The 23071-nt window shown below is 42.6% G+C and overlaps 1 protein-coding gene across 4 annotated transcripts in view; it reads left to right on the top strand.

The window, feature by feature from the left end:
• The window catches only part of EVC2 (EvC ciliary complex subunit 2), a 130365-nt gene that overhangs the window by 56375 nt on the left and 50919 nt on the right, over positions 1–23071 (top strand). For 2 of the 4 annotated variants that reach the window (XM_045528267.1, XM_045528265.1), the window contains exons 5-8: positions 8659–8983; positions 12034–12114; positions 15337–15576; positions 18314–18489. In XM_045528267.1, coding sequence (XP_045384223.1) covers positions 8659–8983; positions 12034–12114; positions 15337–15576; positions 18314–18489 — 822 coding nt within the window. The remainder of the gene's footprint in view (positions 1–8658; positions 8984–12033; positions 12115–15336; positions 15577–18313; positions 18490–23071) is intronic. The other 2 variants (XM_045528269.1, XM_045528268.1) reach the window with 1 other exon arrangement.

Raw genomic sequence — 23071 nt, 5'->3', positions numbered from 1 at the left:
CAGGTGGGCCAGCTGGTGATCGAGGCTTCCCTTGTGGCCGCTCCCCATCACTGGCGTCACCGCGTAGGCTCCGCCTCCTGCACTGGATTCTCACAGGAGCGTGAACCCTGCTGTGGACTGCACAAGTGGGGGATCTAGGCTGTGCTCCTTGCGAGAGTCTGGTGCCTGATGATCTGGGCTGGAGCTGGGTTGCAGGTGCTGGGGAGCGGCCGCAGGTGCAGATTGTCGTTGGCAGAGAGGTTTGCACTGTGAATGGTGTGCTTGGGTCATCCTGGGGCCATCACCCTACTCCCCCCACCCCCATCCGTGGAAGGCTTGTCTTCCATGTAGCCGGTCCTGGTGCCAAGAAGGTTGGGGACCACCGACCTACGTGATAAGATTGCTGTATTAAATGGCTTACTGTATGTAAAGCTATTAAAACAAAGCCTGATCATATGAGGCACTATTATTAATCATCTCGGTGACCCTAATTTGGCGTGGGTGATGATATTCTCACTTAACCAACAGGGAATCTAGGCTCAGAGATGTGGCTGACTCGCCTGAGCTCACTCGGTTCCTAAGCAGTGAAGCTGAAATTAGAAGTCATGTTGATACGACTCCCGGGTCCGTGTTTCTGGATGCCGTGCAACACCAGCTCCGGGAAACGTGGTCTGTGCGCGTAGAAGGGATCCGTGGAAGCGCAGGGAGGATTTGAAGCAGAGAGAGGAAGTCTGGCTTCTTCTTGCCTGTTCAGAGCTGACTGTCCTGCGGGGGCTGGCCCGTGAGTGGAGGGGGCCGTGAAGTGGAAGGCCCAGGATGGGAGGGGCTGGGGCATCTGTCTGCATCTGCACTCCCTTTAGGGGGAGCTCAAGGCCTGGAGAAGGAAGGCCCAATCTGACTTCTAAACCTAGAAATCTTTAAGAGGAAAAACGTCAGTGAGGCAAGGTGCAAGCTGCTGGCCTCTTGTACCCTACAGTCGAAGTTTATACCAAAATAAAACGTGATGCTTTATCACGAGTCTTACTGATATTTCGCTCATATATGGTGACTGTTTTTACTGATTTAACTTGTGATGACAAGTTGGACAGTGAAGATACTCAGGACATATTTTCCATCCAAACGTTTGTTGTCCATGCCCTCAAATCGACAGCATATAAACATGATTTCAGGTTCCAGGACAGAATTTTACAGTATTATGTGCCTGTCGAAATTAGCTTCTGAGGAGGAAAATTCCAGTTTCACTAAGAGTGCATTAGTTTGGGAGTCTGTTATGCTTACACCAGCTACCTTAAAGATGCCAGCTTAATATTGTAAAAACTGGCCATGGCTATTTAGTTTTCCTTCTGACTTAATTATCTTTCATGTTGATTATTGAGCCCTCTTTTACATTCAGAACACTTACTGCGTTGTATATCAAATTCTATCCTATTTGGTTCTGACCCCTTGCTTGCCATTTGGTGAGAACTTGATTAATTTTATATGAAATAAATAAGAAAAAGGTTATTAATGTCATTCTCTTTCTTTTTTCATCATCAGTAGCTAATTGAAGTATTAATCAGTGCTTGGATAGTTTAAGCAGTACTGTTTCTCTTAGAAAGATGTGAGCATGGGCTGGTCTCTGCATAAGTTTGAATGGCTTGCATTTATTAAGTGCTTCCTAGGTGCTGAACATGGTTCTACACTCCTGTGTGAAGTTGGTCACTTACAAGAGGAATGTCACTTGTACAGTTTGTATACATAGCAAAACGGGTCCAGGCATATATTGACACTTTCATGACCTGAAAAATAATGAATGTTCCCTGGGAAAGCAGTGGGTGAATCCTGCAAACTTTGCCAAGCTGTCGAAGTTGCTAGAAGTAGTTCTGTTTAAGAATCAGAGCTCTGCATATGTAACCCAGAATGTCTCTATTTCATGGAGTCATTAGGGAATGTTTGGGGAATGGAAAAATATGTGTATTTCATTGTTGTCTGAATAATTTAAAATGCCATAGGGGGCAATGGAAATTCACCTCTTCTCCAATGGACCCAATCTTGTATGTAAATGATGAATTCTTAATATTTATTTTCCTCTTCTGCAGGTATTTGGGAAATTAACAGATGCAAGTTAGTTTTATTAGCAGTGTGTTATTTTAATCAATTTAAAAGGACATTTTTGTTTTTTCTTTTGTGGTGTTGGAACACCCTGACAGTTTTCATCATTGCCGCTTTTGACAGTTTATTCATAGTGATTAACGTTAAAGCTGTTACAACAGAAAGCGCCTATGGGATTGTCTTTCCTGTCATCCCAGGCAATTGGAGAGGGTGAGCCGAGGGCACTGACTCTGTTTTAGCAGCCTGTCTTCTGGGAGAGTGAGGAAACTGCTGTTATTTCTAAATGCCGGACTATGCTGTGTGTTTCATATTTCTTATCTCCTTTAAGCCTGAACCGCAGTCTAGGAGGGTGGCCCTCATTATGCTTGTGTGAGGAAACTAAGTTCTGTACTCGTGTCCCTTAGCTGGTAAGTGGTCTGACAGCAAAGCAGTGATAAAGCACCTGTAAGTCACCTGCAGTTCCCCTCACGAGCGACACGTTTTCTTGTATAACTTAATAAATTAGCCAATGATTGATGGATGGAGTAGTCAGGTGAAGGTGTATTGTTTCCTATTCAGCTGAAACAAATGACCACAGACTGGGTGACTTAAAGCAACACAAATATCTTATAGGTCTGGAGGTCAAAACCCAAAATGGGTCGCATTTGGCAAAAATCAAGACATCAGCTCTAGATGGATCAGTAGGGTGATAGCTGGAAAATTCATTATAATTTTTCAAACGTAAAGACAAATATTTAAGGTGATGGATATCCCAATTACCCGGATTTGATCTTTATGCATTATATGAATGTACTAAATTGTCACGTGTACTCTGAAAATATGTGCATCCATTAGGCATCAATTCAAACCACGTCAGCTGTAGGGAAACCCACTTCCTTGCCTTTCCTAGCTTCTTGAGGCTGCCGACATTCACCAGCTCAGGACCCTTCCTCTGTCCTCAAAGCTGATGTCATCACAGCTGCCTCCACCTCCTTCCTCACGTGCCTTCTCCGACTCCTCTTCCAGTCTGACAGACCCTTGCTCTGGAGCTCTGCAGCTCAAGGTCAGCTGACGAGCTACCTTAATTCCCCCTGGCTGTGAAACCCAATGTGTTCACAGATTCTGGGGGGATTAGGATGTGGACATCTTGGGGGGGCATTATTCTGCCTACAAAATAAGGCTTCATTAAAGGTGTGAAATCTACAGGGTGTCCCAAAAGTCTCCATACAAAGGAAAAATTTTGTAATGAATATTTTGTAAATATTAGCTACAATTTCCCATTTTCCCTATGTATGGTGACTTTGGGGGCACCCTGTACTTTGTCTGTCTCAGAGTAGAGAAGTAATTTTGTTTTTTGAACTTGTGCAACACTGTTTAGTTCATTTGACATTTAACCATGCACACACTCCCTTGAAGCACCTCTTGTGTTTCTTTTTTGCTTTGTAACCTGCAAAGCTTGCACAGCCATAAGTTTGGTAAGTCCTTGTTGAGAAAATGAAAGAAGTGAGTGGAATGAGCTGTTAAAACTAGACTAATTGGGTGGTGTCCAAAGGACACGGGAGCCATTTTGATCTAAGATGGCAAAATTTTTCCATCAAAAAGAATGAGTGCAGTGGATCAAAACCCACCAAATATATAAAAATCTGCAATTTCATAGTGGTATCATGCAGAGGCAGGGGGCGCTCCAGGTTCAGCTAAACCTTTAGACTCAAGAGACTCCTACAGGCCACACCTGGCCCCATCTGCTCTGAAGGTTTGAGGGCTGCGACACAGCTTGCTGGGAGGACAGTGTTAGGTATTCTTCTCCTGTGGGTGTCTTCATCACAGGTCACACTGCAGTGTTCAGGAGGTATTTTCTTCCCAGGTGACATAGCTCTGGTGCAAGGAGATGTAGTCTACACCAGACAGATGTAGGAGTCTTCCTGGCTTACAAGCTTCCAAGCCCACAGGTGCCAATATCTCTTGTAACAACTCACAGGCATAGCTTCCAAGGGACATGCCCAGTTCCAAGAGTTACCTGCCTTAGGGAAGTACAAAGTATGGCATCCCTATTAGGCATTTATGGTTTATTTATGTGTCTCTGCTGTCCTCATGTAGTTTGCCAATCAGGCATCATTTTTACCATAAGCTGTATTGCCTGGTAACATATTTGATGATCTTCCTCTCATGAGTTTTCTGGGTAAGAATTAACCAAAGCTCAGATTCTCAGGGAGTTGAGAAAAGTTTTGTTAACCTTTTGCCCTCATACTAAAACAAAACAAGCCAATAAACAAACCAATCCAAACTCATTTGTTACCATTAGAGGTTGCTATGATACTAACTCTTTAATTAGAAAACTGATAAAATATAAAGGAAAGAATCAAACATCTCTCCTATTTATGAACTTTATGTCAGAGTATCTGAATTGTTGATGACAGTTTTTCTTTTTGAAGAATCTCAGCTTAAAAATGCAGAAGATATGATAAAAATGTACATTTTTTAAACACCAATGAAATCAGGTATTTGGGTAACAATTAGAAATGGGTGCTCTAAGCGTTAGGTGAAAGGTTGGTAGGAAATATTGTGATACAGGGGTCATGTTGGCACTACTTGGGCTTATGAGTCCATCTTAGCATTACCCCATAGTATGAACCTACAGGAAGCACAGAGTTCCACTTATACGGCTACTGTGGAGAACTGTGTAGAGGTTCTTCAGAAAACTAAAAACAGAACTACCCTATGATCCAGCAGTTCCACTACTGGGTTTATATCCAAAAGAAAGGAAATCAAAAAGATATCTACACTCCCATGGTTATTGTAGCAATCTTCCCAGTGGCCAAAACATGGAATCAATCTAAGTACCCATGAACAGATGGGTAGATAAAGTGTGATATATATACACAATGACGTATCATTAGCCATAAAAAAGAGTGAAACCCTGTCATTTGTGGCAACATGGATGGAAATGCAGGCTACCTTTGGTGAAATAAGCCAAGCACAGAAAGACAAACACTGCATGTTCTCACTCGTACGTGGGAGCTAAAAACGTGGATTTCATGAAGGTGGAGTAGATTGGTGGTAACCAGAGGCCAGGAAGGAGAGGAGGAAGGGAGAATGAAGGGGAAAAAAAGGAATATAAATGTATTTATTACCACTGAACTGTACATTTAAAAGCAGTGAAGATGGTAAATTGTATATGTATATTTTATTTCAATTAAAAAAACTCAAAAAAATTGGAAAACAAATTGACTAATCAAGACCTTAGATCTAATTACTAGTATACAGGAAATACAGGAAGGAGGTAGAGAGAGGGACAGTGACATTCTGTGGAAGCCATCAGCCAAGTCCAGAACGTGGGACGTTCTGCAGGACTCATGGCCTGGTTTCTCCAACAAATCCATGCTATGGAAGAAAAAATGGAATGCCAGGATGTTACAGGTTAAAGTGAACTTAGCTGACATCATGGTATATTGTTTGGTTCTTGAATTAAACTTTTAGCTGTAAAAAGACATTTTTGAGACACTTGAGGTAGTTTGAGTAATGACTGATGACTGGATGTTATTAATTATTGGGGTTATTTTAAATATTTTTAATACAATAATGGCAGTATAGGGAGTCAGACTGTACCACCAGCCTCTTAGGGTCCCAGGCTGGGCATGAGAATTAAATTGACATAAGATAGATTCAAGGAGAAAAGCAGGCGAGTTTAACATATGATTTATGTGACACCAGAGCCCTTGTGAGGAAATGAAGACCCAGAAAAGCAGTTAGAGTTGAACTGTTATATACAGAACTGGACAAAGAATAGCAAGTTGTGAAAGAGGAGCTAAATTATGTGGTAAGGCTCCTGCAAGGTAATTATCTTAACAAGGTCTGTTTGTACAGAATTCTCTTGGTCTCAGTTTCCCTTCCTCGGTGATGAGAATGTTGGTTTCCTCCTAGTACAGCAAAGGCATCTTTCACATGGGAATTTTGTCCGTCTGCTTTTAAGAAACAGCATGAAGGTCAGAGTGATCTTCTTACACCTGCTGGCTGGTTGATTGGTTTTTGCCTTTAACTTAAGAGAGTCAGTATGCCAGAATAGCACATTTGGGGGTAGTATATTTTGCCACTCTTCAGCGGCAAGATTAGGTAAAATAGACACGTGTATACATGCAAATAGATTGGTAGGTAGCTAGACATGTACACGTCTATCTGTCTCTCTACCTACCTATCTAGCTCCTTGGCAGTTAAAGATGCACGCTGATGTGTTGACAGGTGAAATGCCAAATCTGAGATTTGCTTGCAAATGCTCAAACGCACATTAAAGGCAGTAGATAAAAGCAAGAGTGATAAATATTGACAATTTTTGAAGCTGGGCAATGTGGGAGTCATACTATCTGTCTACTTTTAAATGCTTGAAAATTTTATAATAGTTTTCTTAAAACACATATTTTTATAATCACCTGCCATTTTTTTCCCTATCAAATTATCAAGGATTTTTTGACATTGTAGAGGGTGGGGTATCAAGTAAGGATCTGAATGTATTGCTGGGGAACTCTTCTGGAAGGCAATTTGGCAGGATGTCCCAAGAGGTTTAAAAATGTTGCTGACATTTGACCCAGTGATTCCTTTTGTGGGAAACTGTACTGAGAAAATGACTGTAAGTATCAAGAGCTCTGCAGAAAGCTGAGCTTTCAGCAGTTTCAGGGTTATTTTAGATTTTGAAATTTGCAAGTAACCCTAATGTGCAACAACGGAATAATCAATTGAATGATGGTGCGTGACATGGTGAAATATTTTGAAAACATTATAAAGGAAACGTTTAGTTTTTAAATACCACTGGAAGATGCCGGTAGCAATGTTAATTGAATAAAAGGGGATAAAATTGTACTTGTATCTATGAAAGTAGTGTGTATTTATGGAAAAAATATACATAGAAAAAACTGGAAGAAAATATAACAAAATAATGCCTGCATTGGTTCTTTTGTTTTGTTTTGTTTTGTTTTGAGACAGGGTCTCACTCTATCACCCAGGGTGGAGTGCAGTGGCTCATAACTGACCTCAAACTTTTGGCCTCAGCCTCCTGAGTAGCTGGGACTACAGGCACGTGCCACCACTCCCAAAAATTTTTAAATTTTTTTGTAGAGATGGGGCCTTTGCTATGTTGCACAGGCTGGTCTCGAACTTCTGGCCCCAAGCTATCCTCCCACCTTGGCCTCTCAGAGTGCTGGGATTGTAGGCTTGAGCCACTGGGCCTCATTGCATGATGAGCTCAAAGTGAATGAAGTCTTTTTCTATTTGTCTTTATTTTCCATATTTTCTACCATGAACATAAATTAATTTTCCCCGTGTATCTTTTTCCAGCTTTATAGAGGGATAAGTAATATACCATAAAATGTCACCCATTTTAAGAGTGCAGTGTGATGTGTCACTTAGTGTATACAGTGGTGCAGCCACCACCACAATCAAGTTTCAGAACACTGTGACCCTGTGAAGTATCTCATAAATATTTTTCAAGAAGACTTTATTTTTAGAGCATATTTAAGTTTACAGAAGAATTGAGAAGATAAAGTAGAGTTCTCATATATCGTACACCCAGTTTCCCCTATTGTTAACTTCTATTAGTATCTTACATTTGTTACAATTAACAAACCAATATGGATACATTGTTATTAACTAAAGTCCAGGCTTTATTCAGATTTCTACAGTTCATAATCTAATGTCCTTTTTCTGCTCTGGGATCCCATCTAGGATAGGATGGGATTTAGTTATCATTACATTGAATTGTCATGTCCATAAATGGATTTTTTTTTCAAAATCTAGTACTTTTTTTTAATAGACTTCATTTGTTACAGCAGTTTTAGGTTCACAGCAAAACTGAGTAGAAAGTATAGAGATTTCCCATATACCCCCCAACACATATGTGCACAGCCCTCCAAACTATTGAAATCCCACACCAGAGTGGTACATGTGTTATAATCTATGAACCTACATTGATATATTATTATCTCTCAAAGTCTGTAGTTTACATTAGGGTTCACTCTTAGTATTGTACATCCCATGGGTTCTGACAAATGTATAATGACATGTATCCACCACTGTAGCACAATACAGAATAATTTCACTGCCCTAAGGATCCTCTTGTCTCATTACATTAGCTTCTAGTTTTGAAGGTAGAATAATTTGAAGGTAGAATAGTTTTATCCCTGATAGAGAACTTGCAACATCCTCCATGTCTTCTTTACAGCCAGAGTCACTCATATATTTCTTCATTACTTAGAAGTATGTTGTTATTGGAATAAAGTAAAACAAACTTTATTTTTAAATTGTTCAAATATATTAACTACCCATTGTTTTTACCTTGATCTCCTTGTTACTGTTGACTTGTCACTTGTTGACAGAGAACATGTCTTATATTAGTTATACTCCTTATTGTTCATAGCATGGTACCTTACAGATTTATTAAGTAAGGATATGCTAATTTAGTGACTGGCCTTCAATCACTGCATGGAGCAGAAGGCAGGGAGGAAAAAAGGAAGAAAGAAAGGCCCTACCTACAAATAGTGTAAAACCTCTGAGCTTTGAGGAAACTTTGTTTTCTGCTGCAATTCCGTGTAATAAAATTCTTTTGACTTTTGTGTTTCCCAGGTTGGAGATTGCAACCCTGAATCGAGCAGATGCAGACCTGGAGGCCTGTCGAGCCCAAATCAGCAAGGATATCATTGCTCTTCTACTGAAAACCCTCACCAGCGGTGGCCACCTCTCACCCCAGGTGGAGAGGAGGATGGGAGCTGTTTTCAAAAAGCAGTTTCTGTTGCTGGAAAATGAAATACAAGAGGAGTATGATCGGAAGATGGTGGCATTGATGGCTGAATGCGACCTAGAAACAAGAAAGAAGACAGACAACCAGTACCAGAGAGAGATGGTGGCCATGGAGGAAGCAGAAGAGTTGCTGAAGCGTGCTAGTGAAAGGGTAAGGCAGCTCTGAAAGGCAAGTGCGCCTTCCTCACCTCTTCCCTTCCTCTCAGGGATTTGTCACTTATCCATCCACCCACCTGGCCATCCATCCACCTGCCTGCCCATCCATCCACCCATCGCCCATCCATCCACCCGCCTGCCCATCCATCCACCCATTACCCATCCGACCATCCGTCTCCCCATCCATCCACCCACCCACCCCTCCATCCATATTGATTTAGCAAGCATTTATTGGGTACTTATTGTCTCTCAGGCACTGGGCTAGGCAGGGAAGGTACAGAGAACAATAAGACATGGTTCTTGCATTCAAGAATTTATAGTCTATGAAAGATATAAAAATGAGACATCATTCAGCCATGTTATAATAGAGATATGTTTACAGTGTCAGGAGAGGTCAGAGCGAGAGTAGAGAGGCTTCATTCACGGCTGAGCATGTCCGCGGAGGGCCTGGTTTACAGAGGGTTGTGGTGTCAGAGTGCATGTGTCCCCTCGGGAAGAGTGCATTGAATAGACTCTTCAGTGGTTCAGCCCTTAAAGGATCCTATCGTCTCTCTCTTTCTCTTCTTTCCTAAATTTATCATTTTTGTCCTGTAAAAATAATACATGTTCAACAAGGGAGGCTTAGAACATATTTGAAGGTGGTGGTCAACAATGAGCACTCCTGAGCCCGTGCTTACCTTGGTGTAGCCCCCTAGTTGAGAATTGTTTTTACATTTTTAAAGGTTGTAAAAAACAAACAAACAAAAAACAAAGAATATGTGACAAAGACCTTATGTGGCCTACAAAGTCTAAAATATTTATCTGGCCCTTTACAGAAAAGTGTGCTGATTCCAGTCCCAAAGCCTAAAAGGAAAAGCCCTGAAAAACAGCTAGTGAAGCCCATGTCACCACTCGGTGGCAGAGGGTCGTCATTCGGCCGGTTCCCGAGTTCCTGCTGTGTGCTGTCCCTGCACGCAGGTGGGCGCAGCTTCCCTGTGGCCCTCAGATTCCGGGGTACACCTCGGCCTTTTGCTGTATATATCTTTTTATGAATAAGGTGCATGCAGTTCGTGTAATTGCACATCTTGCTTGTTTTTGTTTCCATCACAGCATAAACATTTTCTGGTTTTATTAAATACTCCTGAAAAATATGGTGTGTAATAATAACAGCTCCTTCTTAGCATCCACTTTGGGTCAGGCATTGTGCTAAGCACATTATGCGGAGCCAATAAATGTTCACACCAACTCAGTGAGGTAGGGACTGAGAGGTTCCCATTGTACAGGTGAGGGAACTGAGATGCAGAGACGTTCACCTGCCCAAGGACGGCAGGTGGGGCCGAGACGCTCCCAGGCGGCGTGCCCTGACTGCGGGGCCACACTGCCTCCTCTGCCCCCTCCAGCAGTCGCAGGTTGCAGCCCTTGGGGGTACCATGTGAACCCATCCTATCCTTTGGGGCATCTCAAATGTTTCCAATGCTTTGCTACCAAAAGTCTGCCTGGGGCAATGCTTTTCTATGCAGAGGCCTGAAGGACGCAGGGCTCCGCAGCCCTCTCCGGGGCCTCCCAACCCGCCCTCCCCGGGGCTTTTCTTCTGCAGCCGCTCCCCGCCTCCCCCCACAGCTGCTGGCTGGCGTCCGTGAGCAGGCATCATCGCTGTGAATCTCCTAGGTCACTCTGTCCAGAGACAGGTTGCTTTGTTTGAGCCAATCTGCTTCCAAAAATAGTGTCTAAGGTATAAAAGCTAGTAGAACTAGCTCCCCTCCAGCCTGTGCAAGCCACTCCATTTTATAGGACTGCAGACTGCATCATAATCATCTGTAATATATTGTAGTCATCTTGAAATAAAATGCATGAAAATATTTTGGATGTATTATTCCATCAAGAATTAGTTTTTAAAAAGAAAAGCAAGATGAGCAGTATCAGCTTTTTTGAGTAAAGTCAGGAATTCCAGTGCAGTCATCCCTCAGAACCCGCAGGGGATTGGCTCTAGGACCCCTCCCCCACTCCTTGGATACCAAAAATATGCAGATGCTCAAGTTCCTGAAATAAAATTCGTAGTATTTGCATATAACCTACACAATTCTTCTGTATACGTTAAATCATCTCTAGATTGCTTAAAATACCTAACGCAATGTAAATGCTACGTAATAATTGTTGTACTGTTTTGTTTAAGGAATAATGACAAGAAAAAAAGTATGTACATATTCAGTACAGACGCAACCATCCATTTGTTTTCCAAATATGTTTTTGATCCTTGGATGTCGAATCCACGGATCTGGAGCCCATGGATACAGAGAGCTGCCTGTCATCAGTGTAGAGATGGGATTTGTCCGTATTCAGACACCTGTGTAATTCCCTGCCATTTCCACTCGTTTCTCCATTGTGAGGCCCCAGGGAGAGCAGTGAGGGTATAGACACAAAGAGCAGGTTGCTTGGGGTTGGAGCCTCACTGTGTTCTTCTGGAAGTCACATTGCTCAGTCACCCTGGTCTAGTTCCACAACCTTACAATAGGGAGCATAATGGTGCCTGCTTAGAGGGCTGTTGTGAGAATGAGTAAGTGGATGCTTGTGTAGTACTGCAGTCACTGCCTGGCACAGTGTCAGCCCAGTGGGAGCGCTTACCATGGTCCCTAATCCAATGTTATCTTTAACAGAGCCCGTGGCGTAGAATATGTGGAATTCTTCTACCTGGAGATGGGAAAACTGAGGCTCAGAGGGCAAGTGCCCTGTGACCCAGCTTCCTGCAACCAATCGCTGGCACTTCAAGGCTGTGTCCTCCCTCTGGGGTCTGTCTTCTGTGCCCAGCCATTTCCCAGCTACTTGAAGAAGAGGAGGCCAGGCCGAATCCTGCTCTGTACTGCCTGAATCTTCATAACCCCTTTGTGAATCTTTGTCTTAAAGGAAAAGATTCCTTAAGTGCAAGAAGTCTTACATTTTAATCATTTCTGGAATTTATTTTTATAAAGCATTTTTACAATTTGCTTATCTTGCTAAATTGAGTACAGGGAGTATAATTTAGTACAATCATAATTTCCTGAGCATGATCTCACGTTTTTTATGGTGCAGAGTCAACACTGCATAGCACAGTGCGGAGCAGTTACTCCCGACAGCCTGACCAAGCCTTATGCTTCTCAAACTGGAATTCAGGTACCCTCCCCTAAGGTCTGTGTCCCTGACTCCCTCCATGGGACAAGTTGCTTTTCTAGGTGTTTGGAGCCAGAGTGTACACATGCCTTATCTCCCCTGAGAAGTCCCTTTTAATTGGAAAGTTCACTAGGGAGTTGGAGGTGAGTGAATGTACATTTGTTGACAATATTTAAAATATAAAACTTACTATATAAGAAAAGCCAAATTTCCAGCTTCCCTTAAAGAATGGGAAGCTTTGGCCATGTTAGACCCATATTCCTGTATATCCTTTGGTGGACTGAATAGTGGCTGCCCGCAGGCAGGGATTACCCTATACTTTGCCATAGTCCCCAGTACTCCCTAGTGCCTCTCACCCCAGGCCACCTCACTTGTTGCCATGCATGACCTTCCCTGCCTGGCAGGCCTGGGGGTGGGCATCCCCTGCCTTGCGGCTGAGTTTTCCCATCTGTGCCACAGGAGGTTGGACAGGTTTAAGGGTTGAACATATTTCTGCAAGTGTCTGAACTCCCCTTAGGAAAGAAGTGGGCATAGGGGTCCCATCTAAATTTATTTGAGAGGGTGTTTCACAATGACACAAATATTTCATTTCCTCATACCTTATTCTTCAGCAGAGACATAATTCTAAACAAGGACAGAAAATTTTATTTTAGGATTTGTGTGTGTGTATGTGCTTTTTGTCTTAGCTGTGAGAAGCTAAATGGATTTTACCCCATTTTTCATTTCTATTAGTTAAAATAAATTGAGGTTTGGGACTTGTCAGATTCTATACTGTCAAAAGAGAAGGTCACTTTGATGGAGGAACCGACCTAACTGGGCACCAGCTAGTCGCTCATGGCAGGATGTCTCTGCAGTGCCCACAGTCAGGGTCCTGTCACCCTCGTGGTTGCTGGTGAATTGCATTCTTTGATTTAGATCAAGTCAGCTGTGAATACCATTTCTCTGCACTAGAGTGACTCAGAAGGTCTAATCCAATCCTTTTTTATAAATCAGCTTTTCAAAAAGGCTGAGTTGTTATTTGGTGGCCCAGGCAAACCATCGACATTGGGATGGGTCCTGGCAGGGCCGGGGGAGGCACAGGGACGTCCCTCACGTCTAGCCCTGTGGCCGCTGCTCTTCTTATCCATGGGCTTTGCTGGGAGCACCTGTGGACAGGTGCTGTCATGTGTTGGCCATTAGACTTCTTGGGAGGCTCTAAATAAATAATCCTTCCTTTTTCTGGCCCAGATTCTAAAAAAATTGAGAAGTACGTGAAAGGAGCTGGAAAGACAGAAAAAGACAATGAGCCTGTCACTCCCATGGGCTTTCGCTGGTAATGGGAGGGAGGTGAGCGGGGCTGCGACTTGGGAAACGGGGAGCTGCTGACACTGTTTACTGAACCCAGGGAACTCAGGGCAGTTATAGAACGTCCCATCTTCCTTAGCCTGGAGCAGCTGCGGCCTTCCTGTCTGCATCACAGCCCGTCTGCCTGCCCGGCGTGGCCCAGCCATGGTCCCACATCCTCCCGCCTCTCATGGCCGGGGCTGCTGGCCGTCTGGGATGGCTGTGTCTGCTGTCTGGGAGACCTTGCCCGGCCCCCGCTCCACCAGCGTGCTGCGCTGTCCACCCCCCGTGTGGTTTCAGAGCTTGGGGCCTGCAGATTGGCTTTCAGCACCTTTCCTTCCCTCCTGAGCACTGGGGGGAATTTGGGAAAGGCCCTTAACTTCTCTGAGCTTGTGTTTCTTGCCCTGGAAAGTGGAGGGTGTTGGTTTTCTGTTGCTGGTAACAGGTCACCAACACTTAGTGACTTCTTATCTCAATTCCTGTGGTCTGGCGTCGGGGCACAGCTTCACTGGGACCTCCACTCAGGGTGTCACCAGCTTGCAATGAAGGTCTCAGCTGGGCCCTGTCCTCCTCTGGCACTGGGGGTCCTGACCAAGCTGCACGGGCTGTCTGCAGCTTTCACGTCCTTGTGGGTGTAGGTCTGAGTCCCTCAGCTCCTAGAAGCTTCCTCTCTCCACGGACAGTTAAAAACGTGGCAGTTTGTTTCTTTGAGGCCAGGAGGAGTGGGTCTGCATCTTCAGGAAAAGCCCAGTCCCTCTTTTAAGGACTCACCGATGAAGTCAGGCCCACTGGGATGGGCTCCCTTTGTTTACCTCAAAGGCAACTGATTAGGGACCTTAATTACACCAAGACACCCTCACCTTTGCCGTAAACCTCATCACAGGGGTGATTATCCCATCACAATTAAATTTACATTCACACTCAAAGGACACGAGTTTACAGGACATGTATACCAGGGGCCGGGAATCTTAGGACCACTTCTAGAATTCTGCTGCCCACACGGAGTTTAGAACAGCAGGGTGGGATGGGGTGTAGCTGCATCAGGAGCTCAGTAGAGGCAAGTTTCCGTCCTTTCTTCAAACAGGGCCACGTAATACGCAGGCATCCACGTGGCCATTTCACTCTTCTCTGCCTGTCTTTTACCCAGAGGATCTCCACTCGGCCTGATTGCTGGCATTTTTCTCTCCAATGAAGAGAGAATGAAAGATAATGGCAATTATCTTGTGGGCCTAACAGCAGGAGCCACTGATATTTAAGATTTCCATTCAGGCCATTCTCAGGCAGTTGGATTTGCATATTTCCACCCCTCTGAATTTTCTGCTCTGGGATTGTTCTGGGAAACATTAAGATAATAGGGAGGCCAGGTTGTAACAGCATATGCTGTGGCTCAGGAGCTTCTCATATTCAGCTTAGGACTGTGTGTGTGTGCGTGTGTGTGTGCACGCACATGTACATGTGTGTATGTGTTCTATGTGAATGTGGGTGTGTGCCTGTGCATCTGTGTGCACATGTGTGCACTGTGTGTTGCTGCGTGCATGTGCATATACTGTGTGGGTGCACATGTACTTGTGCCTTATGTATGTGCATGTGGTATTTGTGCATGAATGTACATGTGTGCATGCACACATTGCCTGTGTGTGCATGAACACATTGCCTGTGAGTGCACACATGTGTATGCATGAGTGTACACATTGCATGTGTGTGCAGTGTCCAACATGCACATACATGTTGCATGTGTGTGCATTTGCATGTGTACATTGCATGTGTGTGCACACTGTGCATATACATATTGTGCATGTCCACATTGTGTGTGCACATGTGCACATATACATTGCATTTCATGCATGTATGCATACGTGTTCAGCATGTTAGTCTCTCATATGCTACCTCTTCTCTCCACAGTCCGCTACAGAGTGCAACAACCTTCTGCGGACCCTCCACGGCCTGGAGCAGGAGCACCTGAGGAAGTCTCTCGCTTTGCAACAAGAGGAAGACTTCGCCAAGGCTCATAGACAGCTGGCTGTTTTCCAGAGAAACGAACTGCATAGCATCTTTTTTACCCAGATAAAAAGTGCTATTTTCAAAGGGGAATTGAAGCCAGAGGCAGCTAAAATGTTGCTGGAGAATTATTCTGAAATACAGGTAATACCTCAAATTAGGCTTAAGGTGATGGGAGAGTAGTTTTCCTGAATTGTTTCAGTAAATTTCTCCTCTCTCTCAGGGTTAAGTCCTGTCTCTCCTTTTGTGCCATGTACCTATTAGCTAACTTTCTCTTCCTTGTACCTCTTGGTATGTGACTGAGTTTTCAGTAAGCAGAGCAGATGGTGGTTTGTCAAACAGGCTGTGAACTCAGGCTGGCCCATTCTACCAGTCACCTGCTGTGTGAGCTTGAGCAAGTTACCTCACTTCTCTGAGCCTTAGTTTCCTCACCTGTAAGATGGGCACAAAAGAGTACCCACACTCACAGGGGTGTGATGTAAATTTAATGAGCTGATTTATGTAAAGTGAGTGCTTGGCATAACATATAACGTGTTTAATGTATATAGCAGTATAAAAATGTATGCATATGTGTGTGTATTGATGTGCATGTAGGGTTTAGTATCTGTGTCTAGATATGTCTGGACGAATTCGTGTGTTTTTGCGTGTAAGCTTGAGTGTGAATGTTATTAATCCAGACTGAATAATCTCTTAGGTGATAGTGAAAATAGTTTATCTGAGACTGTCAGCTTTTCTGTGGAATTTCTTAGGAGGCCTGCGTGAAGTATTAGTATTTTACAAGCACAGGGGCATGCACACGCACACACGTGCAGAGTGACATCAGGGGTTTGCAAGAATGCACTTCTTCATTTGTCTCTGGCGTTATCACGGGTGCTGACAGCTTGCCCAGCTGAGGGTGAGGGCAGTTACAACAAACTCTTGCTTTACTTTGTGGAATTTCTGTTTTGACTGTGAATAAAATATTTGAGAAATGCAGATGTCATTCATTAGACAGGCTGCCTCTTCCGGTTTATGAGCCAGTCTCTGTTTATCAACAGCAAGGCACCTTTGGATGGTGCTGGAGGATTTGGGGCATCATCTGGCACACTCAAGTCCGTAGGGGTTGGTTTGCTCCTCGGTGCAGTGTCGTGTTCATTTTACGAATGTAAACCTGTGGTTCTTGAGCAGTGTGTTTTTCTGATGTAGCAGTCACTCTGCTATTTCAGTTTTATCTTTATAAGTGAAAATCATTCTAGAAAGTTGGCTTGATGGTTAAATTTTCCTCTTTGAAATTCCCTCCTTGCACTAGAAGTGTAGGTTCCCCACACAGCAGAACGAGCTGCATCCACCCAGGGTGAATCGAGGCTTGCAGCCAGCCTCTGTTACTACCACTGCCAAAGCAGGGGTGAAAGACCACGTAGGATGAGGAGGAGGTGTGAGCCTTGGTGCCCCCCTACGTCTGTGAGTAGGCCCTCCGAGTTGAGGCCACGCGACTCAGCATTCACCTAACCACTGACAGAGACAAAGGCTGGCCCTGGCTCTCCTTTGGGGACGTGCGACCAGCACCGGCCCAGTATGTGAGGGCTGAGACCCTCAGGGCCATCCCAGAAGGAAACCAAGTAATTGTCGCCAGCCTCTTGGGAAGAGAGAGCCACTCTCAGAAGGCCCCGGGACATAAAGAGAGCGAGCTAGCCTCTCCATTGCGATCTAGGTTTTTTCCACTAAAACTGTAAGGAAAGGACATAACATAGGAATTCTGTTGTGTTCGTAGGCGTTCAGACTCCATGGCATTACTTAGTGTTAACAGACTCACATCACCTGGCACACATGGCCCCAGTGCTGTGGAGAACAGGGACACAGCTGCCACTCCCTGTTGTAGGGATTCTGTCACCAGTAATTCTCAGGGCAATGCTAGGCCATGTCTGACTGACCATCCAGCTTTCACTGTCTGGACGGCGCTAGTTCTCAGCGCCGAGAGCTGGAGGTGTTACAGCTTTTACGTGGGAAGGATGGTGTCCCTGGTGCCATATGTTTCTTGTTGAACAAAGCGTTGATCCCCTTGGTAATCCATCATACGGACAGTATTTCCACCAACGGATAAAAAGGCAACGAAGCCAATCCCTGGGATGACGCTACGGCTGCTGCTGGTCTCACTGCTGTCTACTGGTTAGAGCTGGATTTTTGGAGGCAGCCTATGATGATGTCAGAGCACAGGCCCTGTGCTTAAGTTAGGTTGCTGGGTTCAAATCCCTGCTCAGCCATTTGTCAGTTGTGTGATGTGGACTCAGTTTCTTCATCTGTGAAATGGGAGTAATAATATTGTCTCATTAGGTAAGTTAGATGAGGAATGAAACACTTCTGGCCCAGTGCTAGGTGCAGAGAAAACCCCCAATGTAAGCTAGTTGTTACTGCTCTCCTGTGTTTGGTTGGGTTTTGTTCCTTTTGTGGAGTGAGGAACACTCTTGCTGCTCTTTGTGCACACACCTGTGTGGTCTCCTCTGTGTGTGGAGCTCCTGGGGCTTGGGGCTGATAGCTGATGGGCGTCTGAGCTTCGGCTCACCCTGTCCTGGTGCCCAGCACTTGCAGGAGCTCCACAGCGGGAGTGTGTGCGTGGGCAGAGGATGACGGGGTGAAATTTATGTTCCATTTCCCAGGGCAGTAAAGATGCACTGATAACCTTTTAGCATCTAGGTCTCGACTGCACTTCTCAAAGCCCTCATTTCTCATTTGTATATAATTTTCTCATAAACTTTTGTTATGGGCAGGGAGGTTAAAGTTGCTAAGCCCAGTGTTTCTTTTCCTGTGTATATTCTTCTGAAAGCAAAAGTAATATTTTAAGTACCTAGAAAGATTTTTCTCTAAACTTTAACTAGGCATATTGTCTCAATTTTTTTTCAAACAGGATAATATAGAAGAGTTAATGGACTTTTTGCAGGCCAATAAGAGGTATCATCTAAGTAAAAGGTTTGGCCACAGAGAGTACCTGGTGCAGAACCTGCAGTCCTCAGAGACCCGTGTGCAAGGCCTTCTGAGCACTGCTGCGGCTCAGCTGACCCACCTCATCCAGAAACACGAGAGGTAAAGCCCGGTGCTGCTCGGCTGGTGTGGCTGTCTCTGTCTTCTGCTGCTATAGCAGGATCCCACAGGCTGGGTACTTCATCAAGAGAAGAGGTTTATTTGGCTCACAGTTCTGTAGGCTGGAAGTCCAAGGTGGGGTGAGGGCCTCCTTGCTGCGTCAGGACGTGGCCGAGGGTGCTGCGTGGGAGGAAGGGAGTGTGTGAGACAGAAAGGGGCCGACTCCTGTAATGACAAACCCACTCCCATGAGAACGGCATCGACCCGTGCTTGAGAGTGCCGCCCTCACGACCCGATCACCCACTACAGGTCCCACCTCTTCATGCCCTCCCAGTGGCACTTAAATTTCAACATGAGTTTTGGGGGAACGTTCAAAGCATCACACAAACAAACTGCCCAAATGTTCTTCACTGAAGACCAAGTAATTCTGCTCGTTCATCATATGTGCTATTTCTTACTTCTTTCTTTCTTGTTTTTAAAATTATTTATTTTTATTTATTATGGGTACATAAGAGTTGTATATATTTATAGGATATATGTGATGTTTTGATATAGACATACAATGTGGATTAATCAAATCAGGGTAATTAGGGTGTCTACCACCTCAGGCATTTATCATTTCTTTGTGTTAGGAACATTCCAAGTCCACTCTTTTAGTTATTTTAAAGTGTACCCTAACTTATTGTTGATAACAGTCACTTTGTTGTGCTATCAAATACTGCTCATTCTATCTACTGTATTTTTGCGCCCATTGATCCATCCCCACTTTACCCCTCCCTCCCCGCTACCCTTCCCAGCCTCTGGTAACCCTCCTTCTCTGTCTCCATGAGCTCAATTGTTTTAGTATTTAGCTCCCATATGTGAGTGAGAACATGCAAGATTTGTCTTTCTGTGCTTGGCTTATTTCACTTAACATAATGTTCTCCAGTTCTATCCATGTTGTTGCAAATGGCAAGATTTCATTCCTTTTTGTGGCTCTGTAATATTCCATTGTGCATATGTACCACAATTTCTTTATCCATTCATCGACTGATGGACACTTAGGTTGATTCCAAATCTTGGCTATTGTGAATAGTGCTGCAATAAACGTGGGAATGCAGGTATCATTTCTATATAACGAATTCCCATCATTTGGATATTATGCGTGGCAGTGGGATTGCTGCGTCATAGGGTGGTTCTATTTTCAGTTTTTCGAGGAACCTCCATACCATTCTCCATAGTGGTTGCACTAATTTACAGTCCTTCCAACAATGTACAAGGGTTTCCCTTTCTCCACATCCTCACCAGCATTCATTATTGCCTGTCTCATGGATAAAAACCATTTTACTGGGGTGAAATGATATCTCATTGTAGTTTTGATTTGCATTTCTCTGATGACTGATGATGTTGAGCATTTTTTGATGTGTTGACCATTTGTATGTCTTCTTTTGAAAAATGTCTATTCAGATCCTTTGCCCATTTTTAATCACATGATTTGACTTTTTCCTGTTGAGTTGTTGAAGCTCCTTATATATTCTAGTTATTGATCCCTTGTCAGATGGGTAGTGTGCAAATATTTTCTCCCATTCTGTGGGTTATCTCTTCCCTTTGTTGATTGTTTCCTTTGCTGTACAGGAGCATTTTAGCTTGATATGATCCCATTTGTCCAATTTTGCTTTGGTTGCCTATGCTTTGGGGCTATTACCCAAGAAATCGTTGCCTAGACCAGTGTCCTAAAGCATTTCCTGAGTGTTTTCTTTTAGTAGTTTCATAGTTTCAGGTCTTAGTTTTGATTCTTTAACCCATTTTGATTTGATTTTTGTATATGGCAAGAGATAAGGTTCTAGTTTCATTCTTCTGCATATGGACATCCACTTTTCCCAGCACCATTTATTGAAGAGATTGTTCTTTCCCCCCTGTATGTTCTTGGCAATTTTGTTTAAAATAAGTTCACTATAAGTGTGTGGATTTATTTCTGAGTTCTTTATTCTGTTCCATTGGTCTATGTGTCTGTTTTTATGCCAGTACCATGCTGTTTTGTATACTACAGCTCTGAAGTATAATTTGAAGTCAGATAATGTGATTCCTCCAGTTTTGTTCCTTTTGCTTTGGCTGTTTGGGGTCTTTTGTGGTTCCATATAAATTTTAGGATTCTTTTTTCTATTTCTGTGAAGAATGTCATTGGTCTTTTGATGGGGATTGCACTGAATCTGTAGATCGCTTTGGGTGATATGGGCATTTTAACAATACTGATTCAACAAGCATGGAATATTTTTCCATTTTTGTGTGTCTTCTTCATTTTATTTCATCAATGTTTTATAGTTTTCATTACAGAGGTCTTTCACTTCTTTGGTGAAGTTTATTCCTAGGTATTTTATTTTATTTGTAGCTATTGTAAATGGGATTGCTTTCTTGTTTGGATTGTTTATAGTTGGCATACAGAAATGCTACTGATTTTTGTATGTTGATTTTGTGTCCTACTTTATTGAATTTCTTTATCAGTTCTAATAGTTTTGTGGTGAAATCTTTAGGTTTCTCTAGATAGAAGATCGTATCATCTGCAAAGAAGGATAATTTGACTTCTTTCTTTCTAATTTGGATGCCTTTATTTCTTTCTCTTTCCTGATTGCTCTACCTGGAACTTCCTGTACTATGTTGAATACCAGTGGTGAGAGTGGGTATCTTTGTCTTGTTCCAGATCTTAGAGGAAAGGCTTTCAGTTTTTCCCCATTCAGTATGATACTTGCTGTGTGAGTCCATATGGCTTTTATCATGTTGAGGTAACTTCCTTCTATGCCCAGTTTTTTGAGAGTTTTTGTCATGAAGAGACGTTGAATTTTATCAAATTCTTTTTCGGCATCAATTGAAATGATCACATGGTTTTTGTTCTTTGTTCTGTTGATACGATATATCACATTGATTGATTTGTGTATGTTAAACCATACTTGCATATCTGGGATGAATCCCACTTGATCATGATGGGTAATCTTTTTAATGAGTTGTTCGATTAGGTTTGCTTGTATTTTGTTGAGGATTTTTGCATCTATGTTCATCAGAGATACTGGTCTATAGTTTTATTTTTTATTTTATTTTTTTGTTGTCGTGTCTTTGTCTTGTTTTGTATCAGGGTAATACAGGCCTTGCAGAATGAGTTTGGGAATATTCCCTCCTCCTCAATTTTTTGGAATAGTTTAAGTAGGATAGATGTTAATTCTTCTTTGAATGCTTGGTACAATTCCGCAGTGAAGGCATTGGATTCTGGGATTTTCTTTGAAGGGAGACCTTTTATTTTTGTTTCTATCTTATTGTTATTGGTTTATTCAGGTTTTGAATTTCTTTCTGGTTCAATCTCAATAGGTTATAGCTTTCTAGATATTTATCCCTTTCTTCTAGGTTTTCCAATTTATTGGCATATAATTGCTCATACTAGTCTCTAATGTTCCTTTGAATTTCTATAGTACTGTTTGTAATGTCTCCTTTTTCATCTCTGATTTTGTTTATTTGGATCTTCTATCTTTTTTTCTTAGTCTGGCTAAAGATGTGTCAAGTTTGTTTATCTTTTCAAAAAACCAAGTTTTTGTTTCATTGATCTTTTGGATTTTTGTTATTGTTGTTTCAGTTTCATTTATTTCTGCTCTAATCTTTATTATTTCTTTTCTTCTAATTTTGGGTTTGGTTTGTTCTTGTTTTTCTAGTTCTTTGAGATGCATCATTATGTTGTTTATTTGAAACTTTTCTACTTTCCTGAGGTAGGCATTTTATTGCTATAAACTTTTCTTTTCTTATGGCTTTTGCTGTATTCCATAGGTTTTGATACATTATGTTTTCATTTTCATTTGTTTTATGAAATTTTTTAGTTTGCTTCTTAATCTTTTCATTGACCCACTGGTCATTCAGGACCATATTGTTTAATTTCTGTGTTTCTGTAGTTCCTGATGTTCTTCCTGTTATTGATTTCTAGTTTTATTCCATTTTGGTCAGAGAAAATACTTGATATGATTTCAATTTTTTAAAAAATTTTTGATACTTGTTTTTTGGCCTCACGTATGGTCTATCCTTGAGAATTATCCATGGGCTGAGGAGAAGAATGTGCATTCTGCAGCTGTTGAATGAAGCGTTCTATTAATATCTATTAGGTCCGCTTGGTCTGTAGTGCAGGTTAAATCTAATATTTCTTTGTTGATTTTCTGTCTAGATGACCTGTCCAGTACTGAAAGTGGGCTGTTGAGGTCTCCAACGATTATTGTATTGGGGTCTATCTCTATCTTTAGCTCTGATAATACTTGCTTTAGATAATCTGGGTGCTCCAGTGTTGCGTGCATATATACTTAGAATTGTTATATCCTCTTGCTGAATTGGCCCTTTTATCATTATATCACGATCTTCTTTGTCTCTTTTTACAGGTTTTGTCTTGAAATCTATTTTATCTGATAGAAGTATAGCTACTCCTGCTCTTTTTGGTTTCCATTTGCATGGAATATCTTTTTCCTTCCCTTTATTTTCAGTCTATGTGTATATTTATAGGTGAAGTTGGTTTCTTATAGACAACATATAGTTGGGTATTTTTTTTAATCTATTCATCCACTTTATGTCTTTTGATTAGAGA

This window comes from Lemur catta, chromosome 17 (genome assembly GCF_020740605.2).
Source record: "Lemur catta isolate mLemCat1 chromosome 17, mLemCat1.pri, whole genome shotgun sequence".
Lineage (NCBI taxonomy): Eukaryota > Metazoa > Chordata > Mammalia > Primates > Lemuridae > Lemur > Lemur catta.
Note: the sequence above shows the minus strand (reverse complement) of the source record. Positions and strands in the feature narration are given on the sequence as shown.